This window comes from Ochlerotatus camptorhynchus, unplaced genomic scaffold, assembly GCF_037179485.1.
Source record: "Ochlerotatus camptorhynchus isolate MF236.1 unplaced genomic scaffold, CSIRO-AGI_Acam_v1.1 ptg000322l, whole genome shotgun sequence".
NCBI classification, from domain to species: domain Eukaryota; kingdom Metazoa; phylum Arthropoda; class Insecta; order Diptera; family Culicidae; genus Ochlerotatus; species Ochlerotatus camptorhynchus.
Window position 1 is genome coordinate 508459 of NW_027040810.1, and position 19362 is coordinate 527820.

Below are 19362 nucleotides of genomic sequence, written 5' to 3' on the forward strand. Positions count from 1 at the left end.
TTCTCTGTAAGTAGGGGAACTAGAGGCAAGAAGGTCACCCGGGGCAAGAGTGTCACCCTCGATATATTTTGAAAATGAAAACATTTCAATCCTATGTCACCATGAATCTATGCATGGTATTCCTATGAAGCATTCTAAAAAGTTCTGTCCGAATCGAAGTCGTAAAAAATGCAAAAGAATCATGTTGTGTTGATGTATTGAAAAGTTAGCCTAAGAATAAGGCATCATAAAATAAGGTTTTCGGAATTTCCAACTTATTTCTTTTTTTCACAATTTCTGCATTGAGACCGAGGGGGCGACTCTATCTACAATGCAGGAAAAATGTGTTTTGCTGTGGTTAGCTGCGCGCACGCTGCGTAGATAGAAAGAAGATTGATGACGATTCTGAAGATTTTCTTCAAAAATATGATGCACAATGCAAGTAGATGCGATAAATTAAAGATGATTTTCCGAGTATTAATTCGCTAGTGTGAGATTTGCTGAGTATCTGGAATTAAGATTTAGATGTGTCGCCCCCCTTGATTAGGACGTCAATATTGATTTTAATTTCAATGATGATACATGGGAGACATGGTTATAAACTTACAATTCGTTTCACAAACTCCTTTAAATATTCACGGAATCGCATATAAAAACGCGTCAGGGTGACCTTCTTGCCCCTAGTTCCCCTACATTAAACAGGCTTGTGTTTTCCTAATAGCAACATTAATTTTACCGTGACATGCCCTATTACAGTGGGGTTAAGCACGCTTCAAGTTTAAATCAGTTAGCTAAAAAAGCCATTGTGCTAAAAATCTTAATCAATTAAAAAAAGTTAGCAAAAAAACGAATTAGCAGTGATTTATGTCGTAATATTATTGTTGTATACATTTTGCCATTTTTTAGAGAGTGTAAGAAAAAAGCGATTTTTTCATCTTACCTAGCGTATTCCTGAGGAAACGGACTAGAATACCAAGTTTGAATTTCATATTTGCCAAATTCTATTGCCGCGGGACATCTTTCCTGGGCAGCCATGAACTTGGACGGGGATTGAAGCGTATTGGCAAGTAACGTTTTCTTTGTTGGCGACGCGTTGGGCTCTGGGGTGACATCTTTCGTGAATACTTTGGCATCGAGTCGCATCAGTTCTGCTACAGAATTTGCAGCCTGATCGCGCACCTGCTTGTAAAGATCAGCATCTTTTTGCGTAGCTCCATTAGGCAATGGTGGTTGTTCTATGAGATAAGAGGAAAAAAAAATTGATTATAGGCTATGCTTAAAAATATGTCGTATATAGAATATAAAAAATAAACCTTATTATTATATACATAGCATGTATTAAATACACCACCATCTCCTCTGAAATTTGTCTATTAACTTAATCAACAGTCGATTGTTTCAGTATACCATATCCCATACTGGTTGATGATATTATGTATATCAATTATTCATTTTCTAAATGCGCATTTGCCATTGCCTGTTATCGTAACATTTTACATAATTTATAACAATGTTAGCATGTCTCTTGAACTTAAATATCTGCACTCTTCTTACATAGGGAAATATATAGCTAACTATTCGTGAATTACGGAATATTTTTACTGATCGAATCATTTATTTTATTTCGGATTAATAAAATACTACAATTCAAGAGCAAATTTTCATTATGTTGAAAGTAACATTCGCACCGATCCGAGAAAAATAATGTTTTCTTTTGATGACCGAAAAGTTGTTCATATTTCCAATTAAACACATATAATCTCATAGTGATAGCAATGTTTAACATATTACACAGGGTTTTAATCATACAACGCAGATCATGCTAAAAAATACTGGTTTTGAGTCAAAGTTATTATACGTCGTTTGGTGGCAACCTAATGTTTTTTTTTAACTAGTTCGTTTATTTACTAGGCTCAGTCGTGTGTGACACTTTGATCAGTTATGTTTGAATTTACATTTTAAACAGCAGTAGTTCTAGGTTAGTATTGGGTACCATTTACTCGTGGCGGGCTCGAGGTTAATTGGTAACAATTTCGATTGGAAGGAGCTAGGTAGGAAACTGGTTTCTGAAGCCTCCTTCAGATACTACTCTCGGACGGTTGACCAAATCCTGGCTGGGCAGAGGCAAGTAGCACAGAAACAGGAGGATATTAAGACTGGGACACAATAACTGGAAGTTGTTTGGAAAGGAGGGGATGGTCACATCAGACTCTAACATCAGACATACAAAGGAATTCGTAGATCACCTGCATGTAGGGAAGATCACGGGTTCCCAATACATCTCTTACTTCACGGAAGGGTTGTCTACCTCGGGCCACTAGGGTATCCAACAGTCGTGCTCTGGAGGCGTCATTACCCGGGCAATACCAAACTGCGTGATCGGTGTCGGCCCTTATTACCGATGTCACTTCACGGTGAAGTGACAACTTGTCACTCACGGTGAAGTGATTCTCATTTGATTTACACGGCAATCACTTCACCGTTAGTGACAGCTGATCACTTCACTTCGTTTTCACCGTGAAGTGACACCCGTAATAAGGGCCGTCATCATAACCGGTTCTACACCTACATATATTGCTGTCAACGAGGTTTATTCTGTAGAGATATGCGTCTAGCGAGTAGTGTTTTGACATAAGTCTTGACATCACGCGAATGAATCCCCGGCTTACGTCCAGGCCTTTGAACCACGCTCTCGAAGAAACATTTGGAATAATGGAACACCGCCCAAGAGAATTACTTGTCCAATCGTTTTGCCAACTTAAAAGAGAACTCTGACGTACTAATGGGAAAAATTCATCATGTGAAATTCTTCTATCATAAATCTCGCCTTGTTGTGCGCCCACCTTTGCGAGAGAGTCTGCCTTCTCATTGCCTGGGATTGAGCAATGTGAGGGGACCCATATATGATCTTTCGACCAGCAAACTCATCTGCTCTATTACCTTTGAAAGGAAATAATATGAGTGCCTACTTTGTTTCATCGACCGAATAGCCTCAATCGAACTGAGACTATCCGAGAAGATGAAGTAATGGTCTATGGGTATGTCGGAAACCATCCCCAATGCGAAGTTGACTGCTGCTAGCTCAGCAACATAAACGGAACAAGGTTCCTAAAGTTTCCGAAAGGCGGTTGAGTATTCATTGAAGACACCGAAGCCAGTGGATCCATCAATGCGTGATCCATCAGTGAAAAATCTTCTATTGCAATTGACTTGTTGGTACTTTTCAGCAAAAATACGGGGAATTGAGATAGGTCGAAGTTGATCTGGAACTCCTTGAATAGCCTGTTTCATTGAGAGATCATAGTCAATGGGAGAACTGTAGTTAGTAAAGCATACACGAGGGAGGTTATAGCACGGAAGGCTAATATCCGATGACATATAATTAAGATAGATTCGCACGAATCTAGATAGGATGCTCAATTCGTGCATTTCTTCGAAGTTTTCAATCACAAGGTTGTTACTGACACTACATTTAATCAATATTCTTAATGAGAGCTCCCAGAAAAGGTTCTGCAGGGGTAAAAAGAGCCATACTCAAGAACTGAAAGAATAGTCGTTTTATACAGTTTAATTAGGTCTTCCGGGTGAGCAAGCCCACCATGTCCCGGTAATTAATCGTAGAAAGTTGATCCTTTGTTGACACTTTTGTTTCAAATACTTAGTGCATTTTGAATCAAACCAGACTCCAAGGTATTTGAAGGTTAAAAATTGGGTAATGTCTCTGCCCAAAAGATTTAGACGCAGTTGGACTGGAAACTGCTTCCTTGTAAACACTACCAATTCAGTTTTTTGCTGTGAAAACTCGATCCCTAAATTTCTTGCCCAGAAAGACAGGTTATTTAGGGAATTTTGCAATGGTTGCAAGATTTCCGCACGTAAACTTCTCAGGGAAACCACAGCATCGTCTACAAGCTGTCCAAGCGTGCATTGATTATCTAAGCAGTTATCAATATCTTTGACATAGAAATTATAAAGTAAGGGACTTAAACATGAACCTTGGGGTAAGCCCACGTAGCTAATTTTAGAAGTTGTCAGTTTACCTAGTTTTGTGGATGTTGTAAAAAGACATAGTCGTGCTACTATAGTAAAAATATTAGTAACAGTAACAAACAGAGCAATCGTAAGAATCGTCCGGTCATTATGATTAAACCAAAAGAGTTCAAGCTTGCAAAGATACTCGTAAGTTTTTGAAAACACAGTTAGATCCAAAAACACACAAAATCAGTATTTTTAGGAATGGTAAAGATGGCTCTATTATTGTTGAGTGTGCAACATGAGCTAATCTAAATGATGTAAAAACTGGTATTGAGAGCAATCTGGGTGAAAAATATAGTGCTGTTGTTCCCACTTCGGTGCCAAAGTTGAAAATAGTGGGCATGAGCGATCAGTATTCTTCCGAAAAAAAAAGTCAAAATGAAGACATCGCTATAAATGATGTAAAAGTAGTTAACATGTTTGAAAATCCACGCTTCACTTATAACAAGATTAGTGTTGTAATTGAAGTCGATCTCGATATGTATAAATCTTTGTTATATGCGAAAAAATTTAATGTAGGGTTTGATCGGTGCTCGATAGTTCGCGCGATTTATGTGCTGAGATGCTTCAAATGTGGAGAATTTGGGCACAAGAGCATGGATTGCAAAAAATGTGAGAGATGCTCCAGGTGCAGCCAACAACATAAAACGTCGGAGTGTACGTCAACTGTATTGAAATGTGTTAATTCAGGCATAACATTTGATAACGGCACAAAAGCATTTGTAAATAAACTTTATAAGGCCCTTTACACGCGAACAAAAGTACGCTCACGCAAACCAATACCACTTTCGGATAGGTGATAGTTGCCCCTATCCGATGTTGTTTTTAGTTTGCGTGGGCGTACTTTGGTTCGCGTGTAAAGGGTCTTAGAAAGTTTGTTTACAAATGCTTTTGTGCCGTTATCAAATGTTATGCCTGAATTGTTTGAAAAATAATAAAGAACGTAAAATGAACTTGGACATCAACCATGCATTTATGCATTGGTATTCTCTTCGAATTGTTAATGATTAGTCCTAGAATTTGTAAGTGTCAGCCACCTCAGTCAGGAGCACTTCCGAAACTCCCTGACTCCAATGGACTCAGGGTCGGCACGCTTACCGATTGCAATTACGCGGGGTAGGGAATGATCGCACGTGGCACACAAAAAACTCCACAAGCACTGCACTACTCAAGATTAAAGATTTATTTCACTTTCCTGACAACTTTTATTCTCCCTCTTTTGTTTCTCTAATTACTCCCTTATTCTCCCACTTTCTTACAATCTATCTGACCTGTTTTCTTCGTCGAGGCCCCTCGCAACACCTCCACCACGTGTCTTCGATCGTCGACCGCTTGTCCTCGGTCGACGTTCACTTCCTCGTCTTATACCTCCTTCGCGCGCTTGCTGTACGGGGTTCTTCTCAAAATTCACATGAAATTGTTCTCAGGACACTTTTGCCCCTCCCCAAATAATTTTCAGATTCCCATATACTCTTGACAAATCCGTCCCATAGTACAAAACAGCAAACCGAGGAAAAAAAACCCGAATTTATCCACCTATGGTGTGATCAGACCCTTCTTACTTATTCAAGTTTATTTATTTTATTGTCATTATCAGTGACCAAGCCCCCCACCCCCGTGTCATCCAGTGACGCTACGCCACTGCCTGGGGGTACCCGGAATATATCCGGGTGTAGTCTATTTGGTGAGGCTACCAATCACCTTATCATCGTATTTTAATGTGATTTAATGGGTTTTAATTCAATTCATATTCAAGCAACTTCCCCGGGGTACCCGGCACATGTCCAAGTGTGTCCAATGTGGTCTGGAACACTTAACACGACTTGCATTGATCTTATTTTTGAATTATGTAGTAATTTGATGTGTCGCATGATGGTTTTGATACGTTTTCCGTTAAATCCAGCGTGAAGGCCCATATTCACCGGATCTTATTTCGGCCATATCTCCAGAACCGGTTCACCGATTCCAAAACCGTTCAATAGCGTTCAATGGGACCCCAAGACCTATCATTTGGCGCCGAGTTTGTCCAAATCGGTTAAGCGGTTGCTGAGAAACGTGAGCGCATTCATTTCGTTACATACACACACACATACACACAATGTGTCACACATACACACATACACACGTACACACACACACACAGACATGTTCCGATCTCGTCGAGCTGAGTCGAATGGTATATGATGGTTTTAATACGTTTTCCGTTAAATCCAGCGTGATGGTCCATATTCACCGGATCTTATTCTGGCCATATCTCCGGAACCGGTTCACCGATTCCAAAACCGTTCAATAGCGTTCAATGGGACCCCAAGACCTATCATTTGGCGCCGAGTTTGTCCAAATCGGTTGAGCGGTTGCTGAGAAAAGTGAGCGCATTCATTTCGTTACATACACACACACATACACACATACACACGTACACACACACACACACACAGACATGTTCCGATCTCGTCGAGCTGAGTTGAATGGTATATGATGGTTTTGATACGTTTTCCGTTAAATCCAGCGTGAAGGCCCATATTCACCGGATCATATTCCGGCCATATCTCCGGAACCGGTTCACCGATTCCAAAACCGTTCAATAGCGTTCAATGGGACCCCAAGACCTATCATTTGGCGCCGAGTTTGTCCAAATCGGTTGAGCGGTTGCTGAGAAACGTGAGCGCATTCATTTCGTTACATACACCTACACATACACACGTACACACATACACACACACACACACACAGACATGTTCCGATCTCGTCGAGCTGAGTAGAATGGTATATGACACTCGGCCCTCCGGGCCTCGGATCGATAGTCGGTTTTTCAAGTGATATCTATACCCTTCTTTGTAAGAAGGGTAAAAATACATTTATGCTTGCTTTGCAATGTAAGGTCAGCATTCACCACTCATGCTCCCTTCAACGCTCACTGCATACACTTCATAATTTCAAACGTACAATTACAACAAATACCAATCCTACAATTACAATTAATACCAGTGTATAATTCATCGTCATTTGCTATAATGTGCCCTCCTCTCGACACATTTTTCGGGTTAAAGACAGGCATCTTCCTTCGCACTGCTTCGAATCTAGAACAGTCGAAGACCACATGCTCCGAAGTTTCCTCCACATTTTCACACTCCGTACAGAAGGGTGACCTTGTCTGAAGCAACCATGACCACGCTTTCTGTTCACCCAGGCTGATAGAATCGGCCAGATTCTAGCTACCACTGTGGTGGTCTTCACCACCTTCTCGCAGATATAGTCGCCATGGCTGTTGAAGTTTAGCCGGTCGTCGATCATCACACCCTGGGATTTCTCCCCACTGCAACGCTTTGCAGTTACTGATCAATAGCACTTCCGTTTTGTGGTGTGCTATCTGCAGCTTCACTCCTTGCATCCTGTTTTCAACCGTTTCGATCGCTCCACTATTAAGTTTTCACGAAAATAACAACCAATAATATTTAGCTATGACCTACTTGGCTCGACAATTCAACGCGTGAATCATATGAAACACTTGGGTGTGATCTTGGATTAGCAGCTATCATTCAAGCAACACATTGCATATGTTGTCGATAAGGCGTCTAGGACTTTAAGATTCTTTTTCAGGATAGCTAAAACATCACCGACATCTATTGCCTGAAATCTCTTTTTTTTGTTCGCATGTTCTATCGACGCTTGAGTAGTCTACAGCAGTTTGGAAACCGAACTAAAACAACGGAGCAGAATGAATCGAATTTGCTCAATGTCGCTTTCTTCGTTTTGCTCTACGTAGATTACCTTGGAATGATCCGTTTCGATTACCCAATTACGAAAGCCTTTGTCAACTTATCGACTTAGAACCTCTCCGAACTAGGAAGAAACACAAGCCAAGCCTTAACCGTCGCCTATATCTTACAGGGAAGGACAGGTAGCGAGGCTATCCTGAAGCAAATCGATCTGAATGTTCAACCCCGAACACTTCGTAACAACCTCATGCTAAGGCTGCCTCTGCGTCGCACTAACTATGGAGAATACTGAGTGTTCAACATTGTTGCATCTGCCTTCAACTTTCATCTCAACCGTGATGCGCTTCGTTGAAGGTTTTCTTCCGTTTTTCGCTGGCAGAAGTAACTAGCTATAAGATGAAGGTTTTTTATAGTGTTTAATGTTATGAACATGCTTGAATGTATTTTTAAAACTATAAATGACATGTATTAGTTTAACATCATTGGGGCTTCATTAAGCCTATTGATGTAAAACAACAATAAAAAACATTTCCACTTCTTCTAGCGTATCGCCTGTTACTGTTAAGACGACGTCGTCCACAAAACCAACGATCTTGACACCTTTGGGATGCTTGAGTGTCGGCACGCCGTTTTTTTTTTTTTTTTTTTTTTTTTTAATTCTTTATTTAAGAGATTTTTAGCCTTAGGCTAGTTCATCTCTAACGGCACGCCGTTGTACTTCCCGTTACAGAGCGTTGGACCATGGATGGAGGTAATCAGGGATTCTCATTCTATCCCGCTTCCCAGCTGGTGCTATTGAATGCGTTCCCTAATAAAATTTGTATGGTTATTTTGCTTAACGACGTGTTTGGGGTATCATCCAAACCATTTGTGGAAAAGTTCGACAATTTGGGTTATCGTTCGTTTATGGTATTTTTTTATTAGGGTTCTTGACGTATATCGCAAACACAGCGCAATATCGATTTCCCCTCCGTTTTTGTTTGGACGACTTCTCGGATCTCACCGTCGAAATTCCATCCACCGTAGATCTTACATACCAGAATCCGAACAGCATCTTCGACTAGCCATGCTCATTTTCCATGCATTTGAGAATAATCCATTCAAAGAGTACTTTGACTATATGTTTAGTATTACTTCTGCGTGAAGTCAACGATTTACATAGTTGAAGATGCTAATTTCAAATAACAGACTGTAGTGGTAATTACCACTACAGTCTGTTATTTGAAATTAGCATCTTCAACTATGCCATTCAAAGAGTTTTCCGAGTGTATTCAGCAAGCATAGAGGCCATAGAATGCTGGATCCCCTGGAGCCTTTCTTGGATTTGGCTACGACATTCATCTAGACATTACTGCAGCACTTTCTTCACCTTCAATCTTTTCGCCGCTGCTACGAAGTTCTCATTGGAGACATATATATTTTCAGCATTGTTTCCCTCTACCTCGCCATACGGTGTCAAAGACAAAGACTCACCTGGTAACAAAACGTGTACATAATTACGTGCATTCTGTATCACATTATTGTTAACCATGCAGTGAAGGACGTAGGTGCTAGTTCACTTTGATGGTTTCATGGATTTATTTTGAATTATTAATTTAATATCGTTATCCTGAGTTATCTCCTGCATATCAAAAGCTTCACAATATCCATCTATTTATGATTCATGAGAGCCATCAGATTTAAATTTAGATTTTACCACCGAGTAAGTATTTTTTTAAGACAAAAAGAAGACTGTAGTGGTCGCGCTGCGTTGACCATTGCCAACCCATGTCTGTTGTCACCATGTGAATCTTAAATGATGATGATGATGATGATAAAATGAAACTAACACCAGACAACTGTCGGAAGACTGTTCGACTTGATCAAGTATAATAACCTGTTATTGTACTCAATCTGCCATTGTATGAAGGGTTAAAAACGGTTTGGGTGAATCCGTGGGCAACATCGCCCACGTGCATCCACGGGATAAATGAGAATCTCATTCCAACAACAGGATCATACAACCGGTTTAAAAAAAAAAGGCCATCCAACAGGAGAATTAATTAATTTATCTTTATTAGGGAGGCTTTCAGCCTGGGGCTGGTTCGTCTCCATTGTGGGAAGAAAAGCCCACCCGTTTTTCACGAAATGTTAAAAAACAGGGAGTTTGCATTTCAACTCTCCCCATCCATTTCGCTTCAATCGTGGTGGACACTCCCGTCCCCAGCATTTAATGTTTCATATAATAATGGAATGAAAATTAAAAGAAAAATAAAGCAAAGATCTCTACCGATGTTGCAAAGCAATCCATGACATCACGATGATTTCGAAGAGCTCTCATAGATATGCTGCCGCTACTTCTTTAACCGGTGTTAAAACAGCACTCTCGCCTTTCGTTCCTCACACAACAGCGTAAACCCCAATCAACCACGAAACACATTCTAGCTGCTCCAACTAAAGGAATTTCAGCAGAGAAAAAAAGACTGCGTCCACTTTCCATCACCAATCACTCGCGACACAATGGCTTCAAGTTCGCCAGTACACAGTCTGTAAGACGCAGCACTAGCTGCTTACGAATCAACACCGACATCAGCGCTGAAATCAGAAACAACAAGTCCAGCGACCGAAAACAAACGCGTCTAATATTGGCCACAGCAACTTCGATTGCATTTCTGAAACACAACCTCAACGCACAAACACGACGACGACAACATTCGACCAGCACCTTCCGTCCGGGAGGCAGAACGCCAGCACGCAGCAAATAAGGTTTGAAAAAAATGCAAGGCACGAGCTAAACTGCTAACGTTGAAAGCCAAACGCTAACTGACGTACTGTGTGAAGCTTAGGGCCTTGAACCAGGTTTAGGTTATATATGAGTCCTGGTTTAAGAGTTAAGCGGCGGAGAAAAAATGCTACAACAAAAGATGTTCCATACAACCTAACATTATCGAATACATGAAAAATAAGTTTTTTAAATTAAAATCAATAATATGCTAATACTTTTTCAATCATTACTCAAGAATACGAACAGATAAATCTTAACTTTTTGGATTATTTTTTATTAATGGACGAAGCAATGTGGTTAACTTTTGGGATTAAAGTTTGAGTGAAACAAAATGTGGTGAGCTAGCATTTCCTCAAATAAGAAAAGTTCAGGGTGGCAAGTGAATTTCTGATTTTAAATTCCTGGTTTTTCCCGATTTTCCTGGATTCTTCTATAAAAATTCCTGGTTTTTAAACAAAGCTTTAAATCTATGGGTTTTGCAGATTTCGTTTATTGATTTATGTATTTAGTGATATACTTCACATGCAAACTAAACTGTTTTGAAAAAAAACAGGAGTAAAATAATTACTCCATGACGTATATTCAACGTTCGCTGAGTTGTGTCGACTTTTCACCAACCAAAGGACAATCGCTAACTAAAATGCATATCATGTGTCAAACCTGTTTATAAAAAATATTCAAAATACATCAATGCCCATCCGGCTCATGTCAACAAATTGAAATTAAATTTTGACAGATAAATATCCATTAATTGAGTATTTGTTTCAGTCCAAGGTTTTCCACTTAGCTAACGTCTATTGTAATCAAGCGGCTTAAGGCCAATTTCTTGACCTCCGCTCAAGCCTTAATCCTAGTTTAACTAAATGGGTACATTGGTCCTTAGCAATATTGGCATTTAAATGTTATTAACACTCCGAACCCGAAGCCTCGGTAAAATGTATAACGGCAAACTTGCAATGTTTGAAAAATCATAGCTCAGCCATTTATTGACAAATTTCAAATTTATTAGCACCATCTGAAACTACATACTTTAAAAATTTATTCGGTATCAATAGATTTAAAATCTATCGATAAATTGTAGAGCAATATTTTTTTCAAACATTGCCAATTTTCCGCTATACATTTTACCGGAGGCATCGCTTTTCTGCTCGATTATCAAAGTGTATAGAATACACTGGAGTTGCGTTTTACGCGTGTGATACGTCCCGCGTAAAAAAAAACCACGTAAATTCCAAAATCAGCGTAAAAAGCGACTCAAGTGTATAACAATAAAACACGTAAATTCTGAAATCCGCGTAAAAAAACCGCGTAAATTCCGAAATCCGCGTAAAAATAACCGTCTAAATTCCGAAATACGCGTAAAAAAACCAAGTAAAAAAAAACTGCGTAAAAAGTGACTCCAGTGTATTGTTGATTCACATATCTTAGCATGAATGCATCGACATTTTACAAATAAGAAGAAGCAACATCCGCAGCTGTCACACATAAACACAACCGGATAATAACTATCATTCTTCGAAGCCTCGGTTGAAGACATATTGATCACTCTCGATGTAATCGTCCCGATCCGCTGGATTATCAATTGTATCAATCAGGATTTACTGGAACCACATGTAACCCTAGAATGTACTAAATAATTGTGGAGACGGTGTCCTCATAAAATGCACAGAAAAAAAGTTGTTGAATATTACATCCAAACTGCTGCAACCAGGTCAATCCATCAGTTGTGTAATATAACGTTGTACGATGTACATCGATTTTGCGAACAAAATTACTTCCATTGATGTAATATTGTATCTGCTTTTTGCTATTACATCATTATTTCATACATCAGCTTGAATTACATTGATTGATATTACATTTTTTTTTTTGCTGTGTGAAATAGTGTAGTAGGCCATAGGTTGGTTGGAGTATCTTTCTTGCCAATGGGCTAAAAAGCAGTTGTACAGAACCGAATTCCGACGGAACACGGAGACAAGGAAAAAACCAACGATGTCACTTTGCTAATTCAACTTTTTAATTTTCTCTGTTTTTTTGTTGTTTACAATTCGATGGTTTTACTTGTTATGTTTTTGGAAGGAAAAAACATGTGCGAATCGCTTCTGCACTGACAGATGGGTGCAAGGTAGATGCGGATGTGGTGTACGATTAGAATTGGGGGCTCTCGCACCGGAACATCCTCCCCCGCCTTGAGGCCACGTGCCTCAATCCGATGTCAAGATACAGACCTTCTGTACCGGGCGCTGGTACTCAGCTTGACCACGCCGCAAGGTAACAGTCCGAACGATTCCAGCTGCATCTGGATGAAGCTTAACGATGCGTGCCAACTCCCATTGAGCCGGCGGAGCGTTCTCATTTTTCACCAACACCAGTTGATCCTCTTTAACATTCGTTTCCGTAACTCGCCATTTAGTACGCGGTTGCAGCGTAGCCACATATTCGTCCCGCCATCGCTTCCAAACTTCGTCGGAGTATTTCTGCACAAGCTGCCATTTATCCAGGCGGTTGGATGGGATATGCTGCACATCAGGTTCCGGAATGAGATTCAACGGTTGACCAATCAAAAAATGACCGGGTGTCAAAGCTTCGTAACTATCAGGATTGCTCGATAGTGGACAGAGGGGTCTTGAGTTTAGGCATGCTTCGACTTGAGCCAAAATCGTTGCAAGTTCTTCGTAGGTGAGTGCTTCCGAACCAAGTACTGCCAAGAGGTGCTTCTTGACGCTTTTAACAGCTGCTTCCCATATTCCGCCTCGATGCGGAGAGGACGGAGGGTTGAAAACCCATTTGATGCCCAGATTAGAGAGGAAATGTCCTGCTGTCTTACTGTTATTCTCCAGAGTACGTTGCAATTCGTGCAGCCAACGGTCGGTACCCACGAAATTTGTCCCATTATCGGACCAGATTTCGTTTGGATATCCGCGTCTAGCGATGAATCGCTTAAGCGCGGCGATGAACACATTGCTTGAGAGATCACTGGCAACCTCCAAGTGTACAGCCTTAGTCGACATGCACACAAAAACCGCCAAATAACCTTTTGTGATTTTGACTCCTCTAACGCACAGCGCATGAATCTTGAATGGGCCGGCGTAGTCTACGCCAACGTGGGTAAATGCGCGGGTTGCCATTACACGAGGCACAGGCAGGCTGCCCATGAGCTGATTGGCCGTGTGTCCCTTCATTCTTACGCATCGAATACAGCTTTGAACTGTTCGTCGTACTGCTGCCTGTAGTCCGATCACCCAGTACTGCTGATTTACTGTAGCTGTAAGCAGAGTGGGCCCCGCATGGAGATTTTGCAGATGAAGTTCTCTCAGAAGAAGTTCCGTTACTTGATGGTCACGTGGGAGAATGATCGGATGTTTCACATCGAATGAGTAGGGAGAATTCTGAAGACGGCCTCCCACGCGCATCGTTCCAGTATTGTCCAGGAAAGGGTGTAGTGCTGACAATCTGTTCTTGGCCGGCAACTCCTTTTCCTTTGCGAGTAATTCCATTTCCTGCTTGTACACATCGAATTGTGCAGTTCTAGCTATCTGCGCCTTTGCCGCATACAGTTCGCCGGGTGTCAGCGTAGGTTCACATTCCATTCCCTTGGTAGCTTGCACAAATCTATTTACATACGCAAGTGCTCGAACAACCAAATTGAAGCTTGATCGCCGTTCAATCAATTCCCGCTCGACGTCGTAGTTGTCTCGAGTAGCTTTCGGATTGGTATGCAGTACCTTGAGTTTCCGCACTTCCAAAAGGTTTTCATCGTCGACTGGATCGTAGGGTTCAGCATTCCAAAATTCTTCATCCTTGCATAACCACTGCGGTCCGTTAAACCACAAATCAAACGATACAAGTTCACCTGGAGTTAAACCACGAGATGCACAATCCGCTGGGTTGTCTTGACCGCTCACGTGGTTCCAGCGATCACGAGGTAAGAAATCCAGGATCGCAGAAGTACGGTTGGCTATGTACGTTTTCCACTTGCGAGGATGAGCAGACAACCACTGAAGAACTATAGTATTGTCTGTCCACGCCCAATGCTCCACTTCCAGATGGGAGAGTGCTTGAGTAATTCGCTGCATAAGTTCTGCCAGTAAGGCTGCTGCGCAAAGCTCCAATCGTTGCAGCGAAACTTGTTTAATCGGCGCCACTCTTGTCTTTGCAGCCACGAGGTTCACCAAAATGTTTCCTTCTTCGTCTCTTGCTCTGCTGTACACCACAGCACCGCACGCCATCTCGGAAGCATCCGAAAACCCATGTAACTCTACCTTGCCGTTGAAGCTCGCGATGAATCGTGGAATGCGAATCTGTTCGACGAGGTGAAGGTTTTCCTTAATATCTATCCACATTGTCTCGATAGCAGGAGGAAGTGGATCATCCCAGGAAATATCACTCAACCACAGTTGTTGAAACATAATCTTGACCTTCACAATCACTGGAGACAGCCATCCAAATGGATCGAACAGCCGTGAAGAGTCCGAGAGTAACTGACGTTTACTATTCACGCTATCTGGTGAGAGACTAACCTTGAAGGAAAAGACGTCTTCCTTAGGCAGCCACTGTATCCCTAGTGCCTTGACAGCGTCTGGATGCTCCGCCAGTTTAACGTCTATTGGTGCTTGCTCTGCATCTTCCCCATCTCGTAGAAGTTCTGAACGATTGGATGTCCATTTACGTAGGTTGAATCCCGCCGATTTCATGATCTCGATAACTTGGTTCTTTAGCTCCCTTGCTTCATCCATGTTCTTCGCACCTGATAGGAAATCGTCGACGTACATATCCAAAACAATCCTCTCCGCTGCACCGAGCTGTAATCCTTCGCTGCTTGTCTCATGGCTTCAATTGCTAGGTATGGTGCAGACTTCGTCCCGTATGTGACAGTACAGAGACGATAATGTTTGATTGGCTCACTTGAGTTCTTACGCCATACAATCCGCAAGTAATCTCTGTCTAGTGGATGCATCCATACTTGACGGAACATCTTTTCCGCATCTGCTGCGAACGCCACCTCATTTGACCGAAAACGCAAATGAACAGAGAAGAGTTCCTGGTTCACGTTTGGTCCGGCTAAGAGCCGATCGTTGAGAGACACACCAGATTCGGACGCACTGGAGGCATCAAAAACTATCCGAAGTTTCGTCGTCGTGCTCTCTGCTTTCATCACTGCATGGTGGGGGAGGTAGAAACTTTCACTAGCCTTCACGCTTACTTCGTTTTCCGGTACCTCCTCCATATGGCCTAGAGCGAGGTATTCTTCGATAAAATCCGAATACTGCTTGTGGAATTCTGGATTCCGGTCGAAACGTTTCTCCATCGATCTCAACCGTTTGATGGCTGCCGTGAGTGACTCTCCCAACGCAGGCTTCGAATCGTCGAAAGGAAGTCGCACGATGAAGCGTCCCGAATCGTCCCGAGAGAGTGTGGACTGGAAGAACTCAGCCGCCGCCTGTTCCGAAGGAGTAAGCTGTTGTGGCTTTGGAACCTCCTCCTGCTCCCAAAACTGTCGCAATGTGCGGTTGATGTCCACCTCGGCATGTAGATTGATGATGGAGAAATTGTTAGGTACATCTGTCGTATAGATAGCTTGATTACCAGATACGATCCACCCAAATATCGTGTTCTGGGCCACAGAAGTACCGCATTTGTCCTTGACTTGCCCCGATTGGAGAATAGCAAGAAAGACATCCGAACCCAAAATTATATCGATTGACCCCGGCTGGTTGAATGCCGGATCCGCTAGCGTTTCCTGAATCTCCTTCTCCAACAGCTTCGTGTTCACCTCGACGCGTTGAGCAGGCAACGTTGACGTCAGCTTACCCATTACGAACGCACTAGTTCGTAGAATTACCGTTTCGTTGAACCGATTTGCCATGATAAGCTTTACGACTCCACGAGTTGTCCCTGCATGCTGCTGCCCTAGTCCAGAGACCGCTACTTTTCCGCTTGTACGAGGAATACTGAGTTTGTTGACGCAGGCTTCTGTGATCAATGATGCTCCAGAACCCGAGTCAATCAAAGCACGAACCTTCAAAAATCCACCGTCCATGGTTTGCACATTGACAAGCGCTGTCGGTAGTACAAACGCTTCCTTCATTAGTTCTGGTGGAACCTGAGTGACCAGTGAGTTGACTACAGGATCTGAATCTTGCGCTCCTTGTACAGACTGCTTCGGCTCGGTAGAACATTCTTCATGCTGATCTGATCCATCTCCCTTTGGGCACAATAGCGTATGGTGCCGTTGTTTACAGTCCGCATTACGACACACCGATTTCGAGGTACACACTCTCACTGAATGCGAAGGACGTAGACAGTTATAGCACAACTTCGCCTGTTGTACTAGTTCACGTTTGCACTGTAGGTCCATCTTCTTAAAATCTTCACACAGATAAATCGGATGCTCACTGGAGCATTTCGTGCACTTTTGTATCACTGAGTTCGTATACAACGACTGCATCCTTTTCTCCGGCTGAGACATCTTCTTCACAGGATCCGCTGCATGCTTCGAAAAGGCCATACAGGTTTCCAGCCCGTCGCACCGGTTGTCCAAAAATTTCAGGAACTCCTCGAAGGACGGATTCTCAACGTCGATTATCTTCTGAGCCCACAAGGATCTGGTATCCTTATCCAGCTTCTCCAACAACAGGTGGATCAGCCACGGATCTCGCTGATTGTACTCCTCTCCCAGAGCATTTAGTTGTCGAACAACCTCATCCGAAGTTGTGACCAGTTTGCGTAGGCTTGCGGTAGTGGCGGTGTTGACCACAGGCTGGTCAACGAATTCACGAACAAGAGCAAAAACCGTATATTTTTTCTTGTCGTAGAAGCTTGAAAGAGCCGCCCACGCTTCCTTGTAATTAGCGTCCGATATTGGGAATGAACTTACCAGACGTTTGGCATCACCCGCCAGATACGACACCAAGTACTGCATTTTCAACGAATCGCGCAGATCGTTGCGTACGTAGATTATCTGCTCAAAAATATCTTTGAAGGCTCTCCAATTCTTTCGCTCACCATCAAAAGTTGGTACACTGATCGGAGGAAGTCGCACATTTAGGAGGGGTGCATGATTCGACACCTGTTCTCCTCCAGCTGGATCCACACCACGACCATTATACGCGAAATTTCTACTGCTGCTTGCCATCGATTGGTTCACCATCAATGCTCGCTGAGTTTCCAACAGCATTTGCATCGCTTCCCGAAGATCTCTGCTAGAACCAGCCACCGATCGGTAGCTTGCAGTGGAGCCCCGATTTGAACTGGTGACGGAACCTTCCTCGTCGCTTTCGTTGTTGCCCTGGGAAATGTACCGCTCAAGGGCATCCTTCGCTCGATAATAGTACGTGTTGAATTCCTCCCGAAAGTTATGCACCGAGGTAATTACTTCCGGGTCCGTTTGATTCTCCTCTATCTCGCTTTGCGTCTGCCGGAATTTTATTGCGAGCTCCTTAAGCTGCTCGAGCCGATCTTCCACTTCCCCATGCGATGCATTTCGCTCGTGGATTGTTTCGGCTGCAGCTGACTCCCCCTTCATTTGCACCAACTGAGCATTTCTACGACCGATCAACTTATCCATCACGATTCGCGACGTTATCCGACGACGAAGGACCAAATGTACAGAACCGAATTCCGACGGAACACGGAGACAAGGAAAAAAACCAACGATGTCACTTTGCTAATTCACCTTTTTAATTTTCTCTGTTTTTTTGTTGTTTACAGTTCGATGGTTTTACATGTTATGTTTTTGGAAGGAAAAAACATGTGCGAATCGCTTCTGCACTGACAGATGGGTGCAAGGTAGATGCGGATGTGGTGTACGATTAGAATTGGGGGCTCTCGCACCGGAACAGCAGTTTTAATTTATTTTTATATTAAAATATTTCAAGATTTCTTCAATTTATCTTGCGAACTTCCACCTGAATTGTTGTTTTGAGTGTTTCCTTTTACATTTTATGTGTTGTCATGCGAATAAGGTCTTCAGGAACTATTTTGGTTCAAATTCCACAATCAGCTGTCAGTGACGATTGTCAAATCTGACGCAAATGCTAATTTTACTCTGAACTGGCAATATAAAGATATATTATTTTGCACGCATCACACGTAAATAGTAACGTCATCATTTCAAACCGATATGCATCTGTAAATTTTTATTTTCCTGATATTGCTTGAAAATTCTCGTTTTTTCCCGGTTTTTCCTGATAAAACAAAATTCCCGACATTTTCCAAGTTTTCCTGGTTCACTTGCCACCCTGAAAGTTGTTCTAAGTCTTTTGGTCCTGCCATGCTCATCATTTTCCGTCATACGAATATTTGGAGAATTCTAAATAAACAGCACGCAATCTCGAAACAGACTTTTTTGGGATTATGATATTCAAACATGCTGTTTATTCTAGAAAAATTAAAAAAAAATGTGAAGTCATTTTTTAATACGTATAAGAAATTATTCAAAAATTACAGTCTACTATCCAAATAATACACCGTAAACATATTACAAGCTCCAAACGATTGTCCAAATGGTAAAATTAATCTTTTAATTAATTGGATGATACCTCGATAACGTCGTAAGCACATTAACACTTTTTTAAGGAAAATTTGAGCTATCATTTTCAGTTGTTACTATTTACAAACAAATAAATTATAAAATGTACTAATCAACTTGCAACACCTTACCCTATTTGTACCTTTTTGTGACACATCTTATTTCCTTTCAAAGGTAAGGGAGCAGATTAAAGCCCTACAGTAAAAGTATGGACGACTGTCACCACAAAACTGAAAAAAGCTGTTCCAATCGAGCAAAGCGGTGCATTTTGACGGTTCGATTGGAACAACTTTTGACAGACGTCCATACTTTTACTGTAGGGCTTTAGAGCAGAT

General features: G+C 41.9%; 1 protein-coding gene across 5 annotated transcripts in view; it reads right to left on the reverse strand.

The window, feature by feature from the left end:
- Positions 1 to 19362, reverse strand: part of LOC135707875 (histone acetyltransferase KAT6B-like) — a 70879-nt gene that overhangs the window by 16697 nt on the left and 34820 nt on the right. For all 5 annotated transcript variants that reach the window (XM_065229781.1, XM_065229779.1, XM_065229778.1 and 2 more), the window contains exon 6: positions 920 to 1214. In XM_065229781.1, coding sequence (XP_065085853.1) covers positions 920 to 1214 — 295 coding nt within the window. The remainder of the gene's footprint in view (positions 1 to 919; positions 1215 to 19362) is intronic.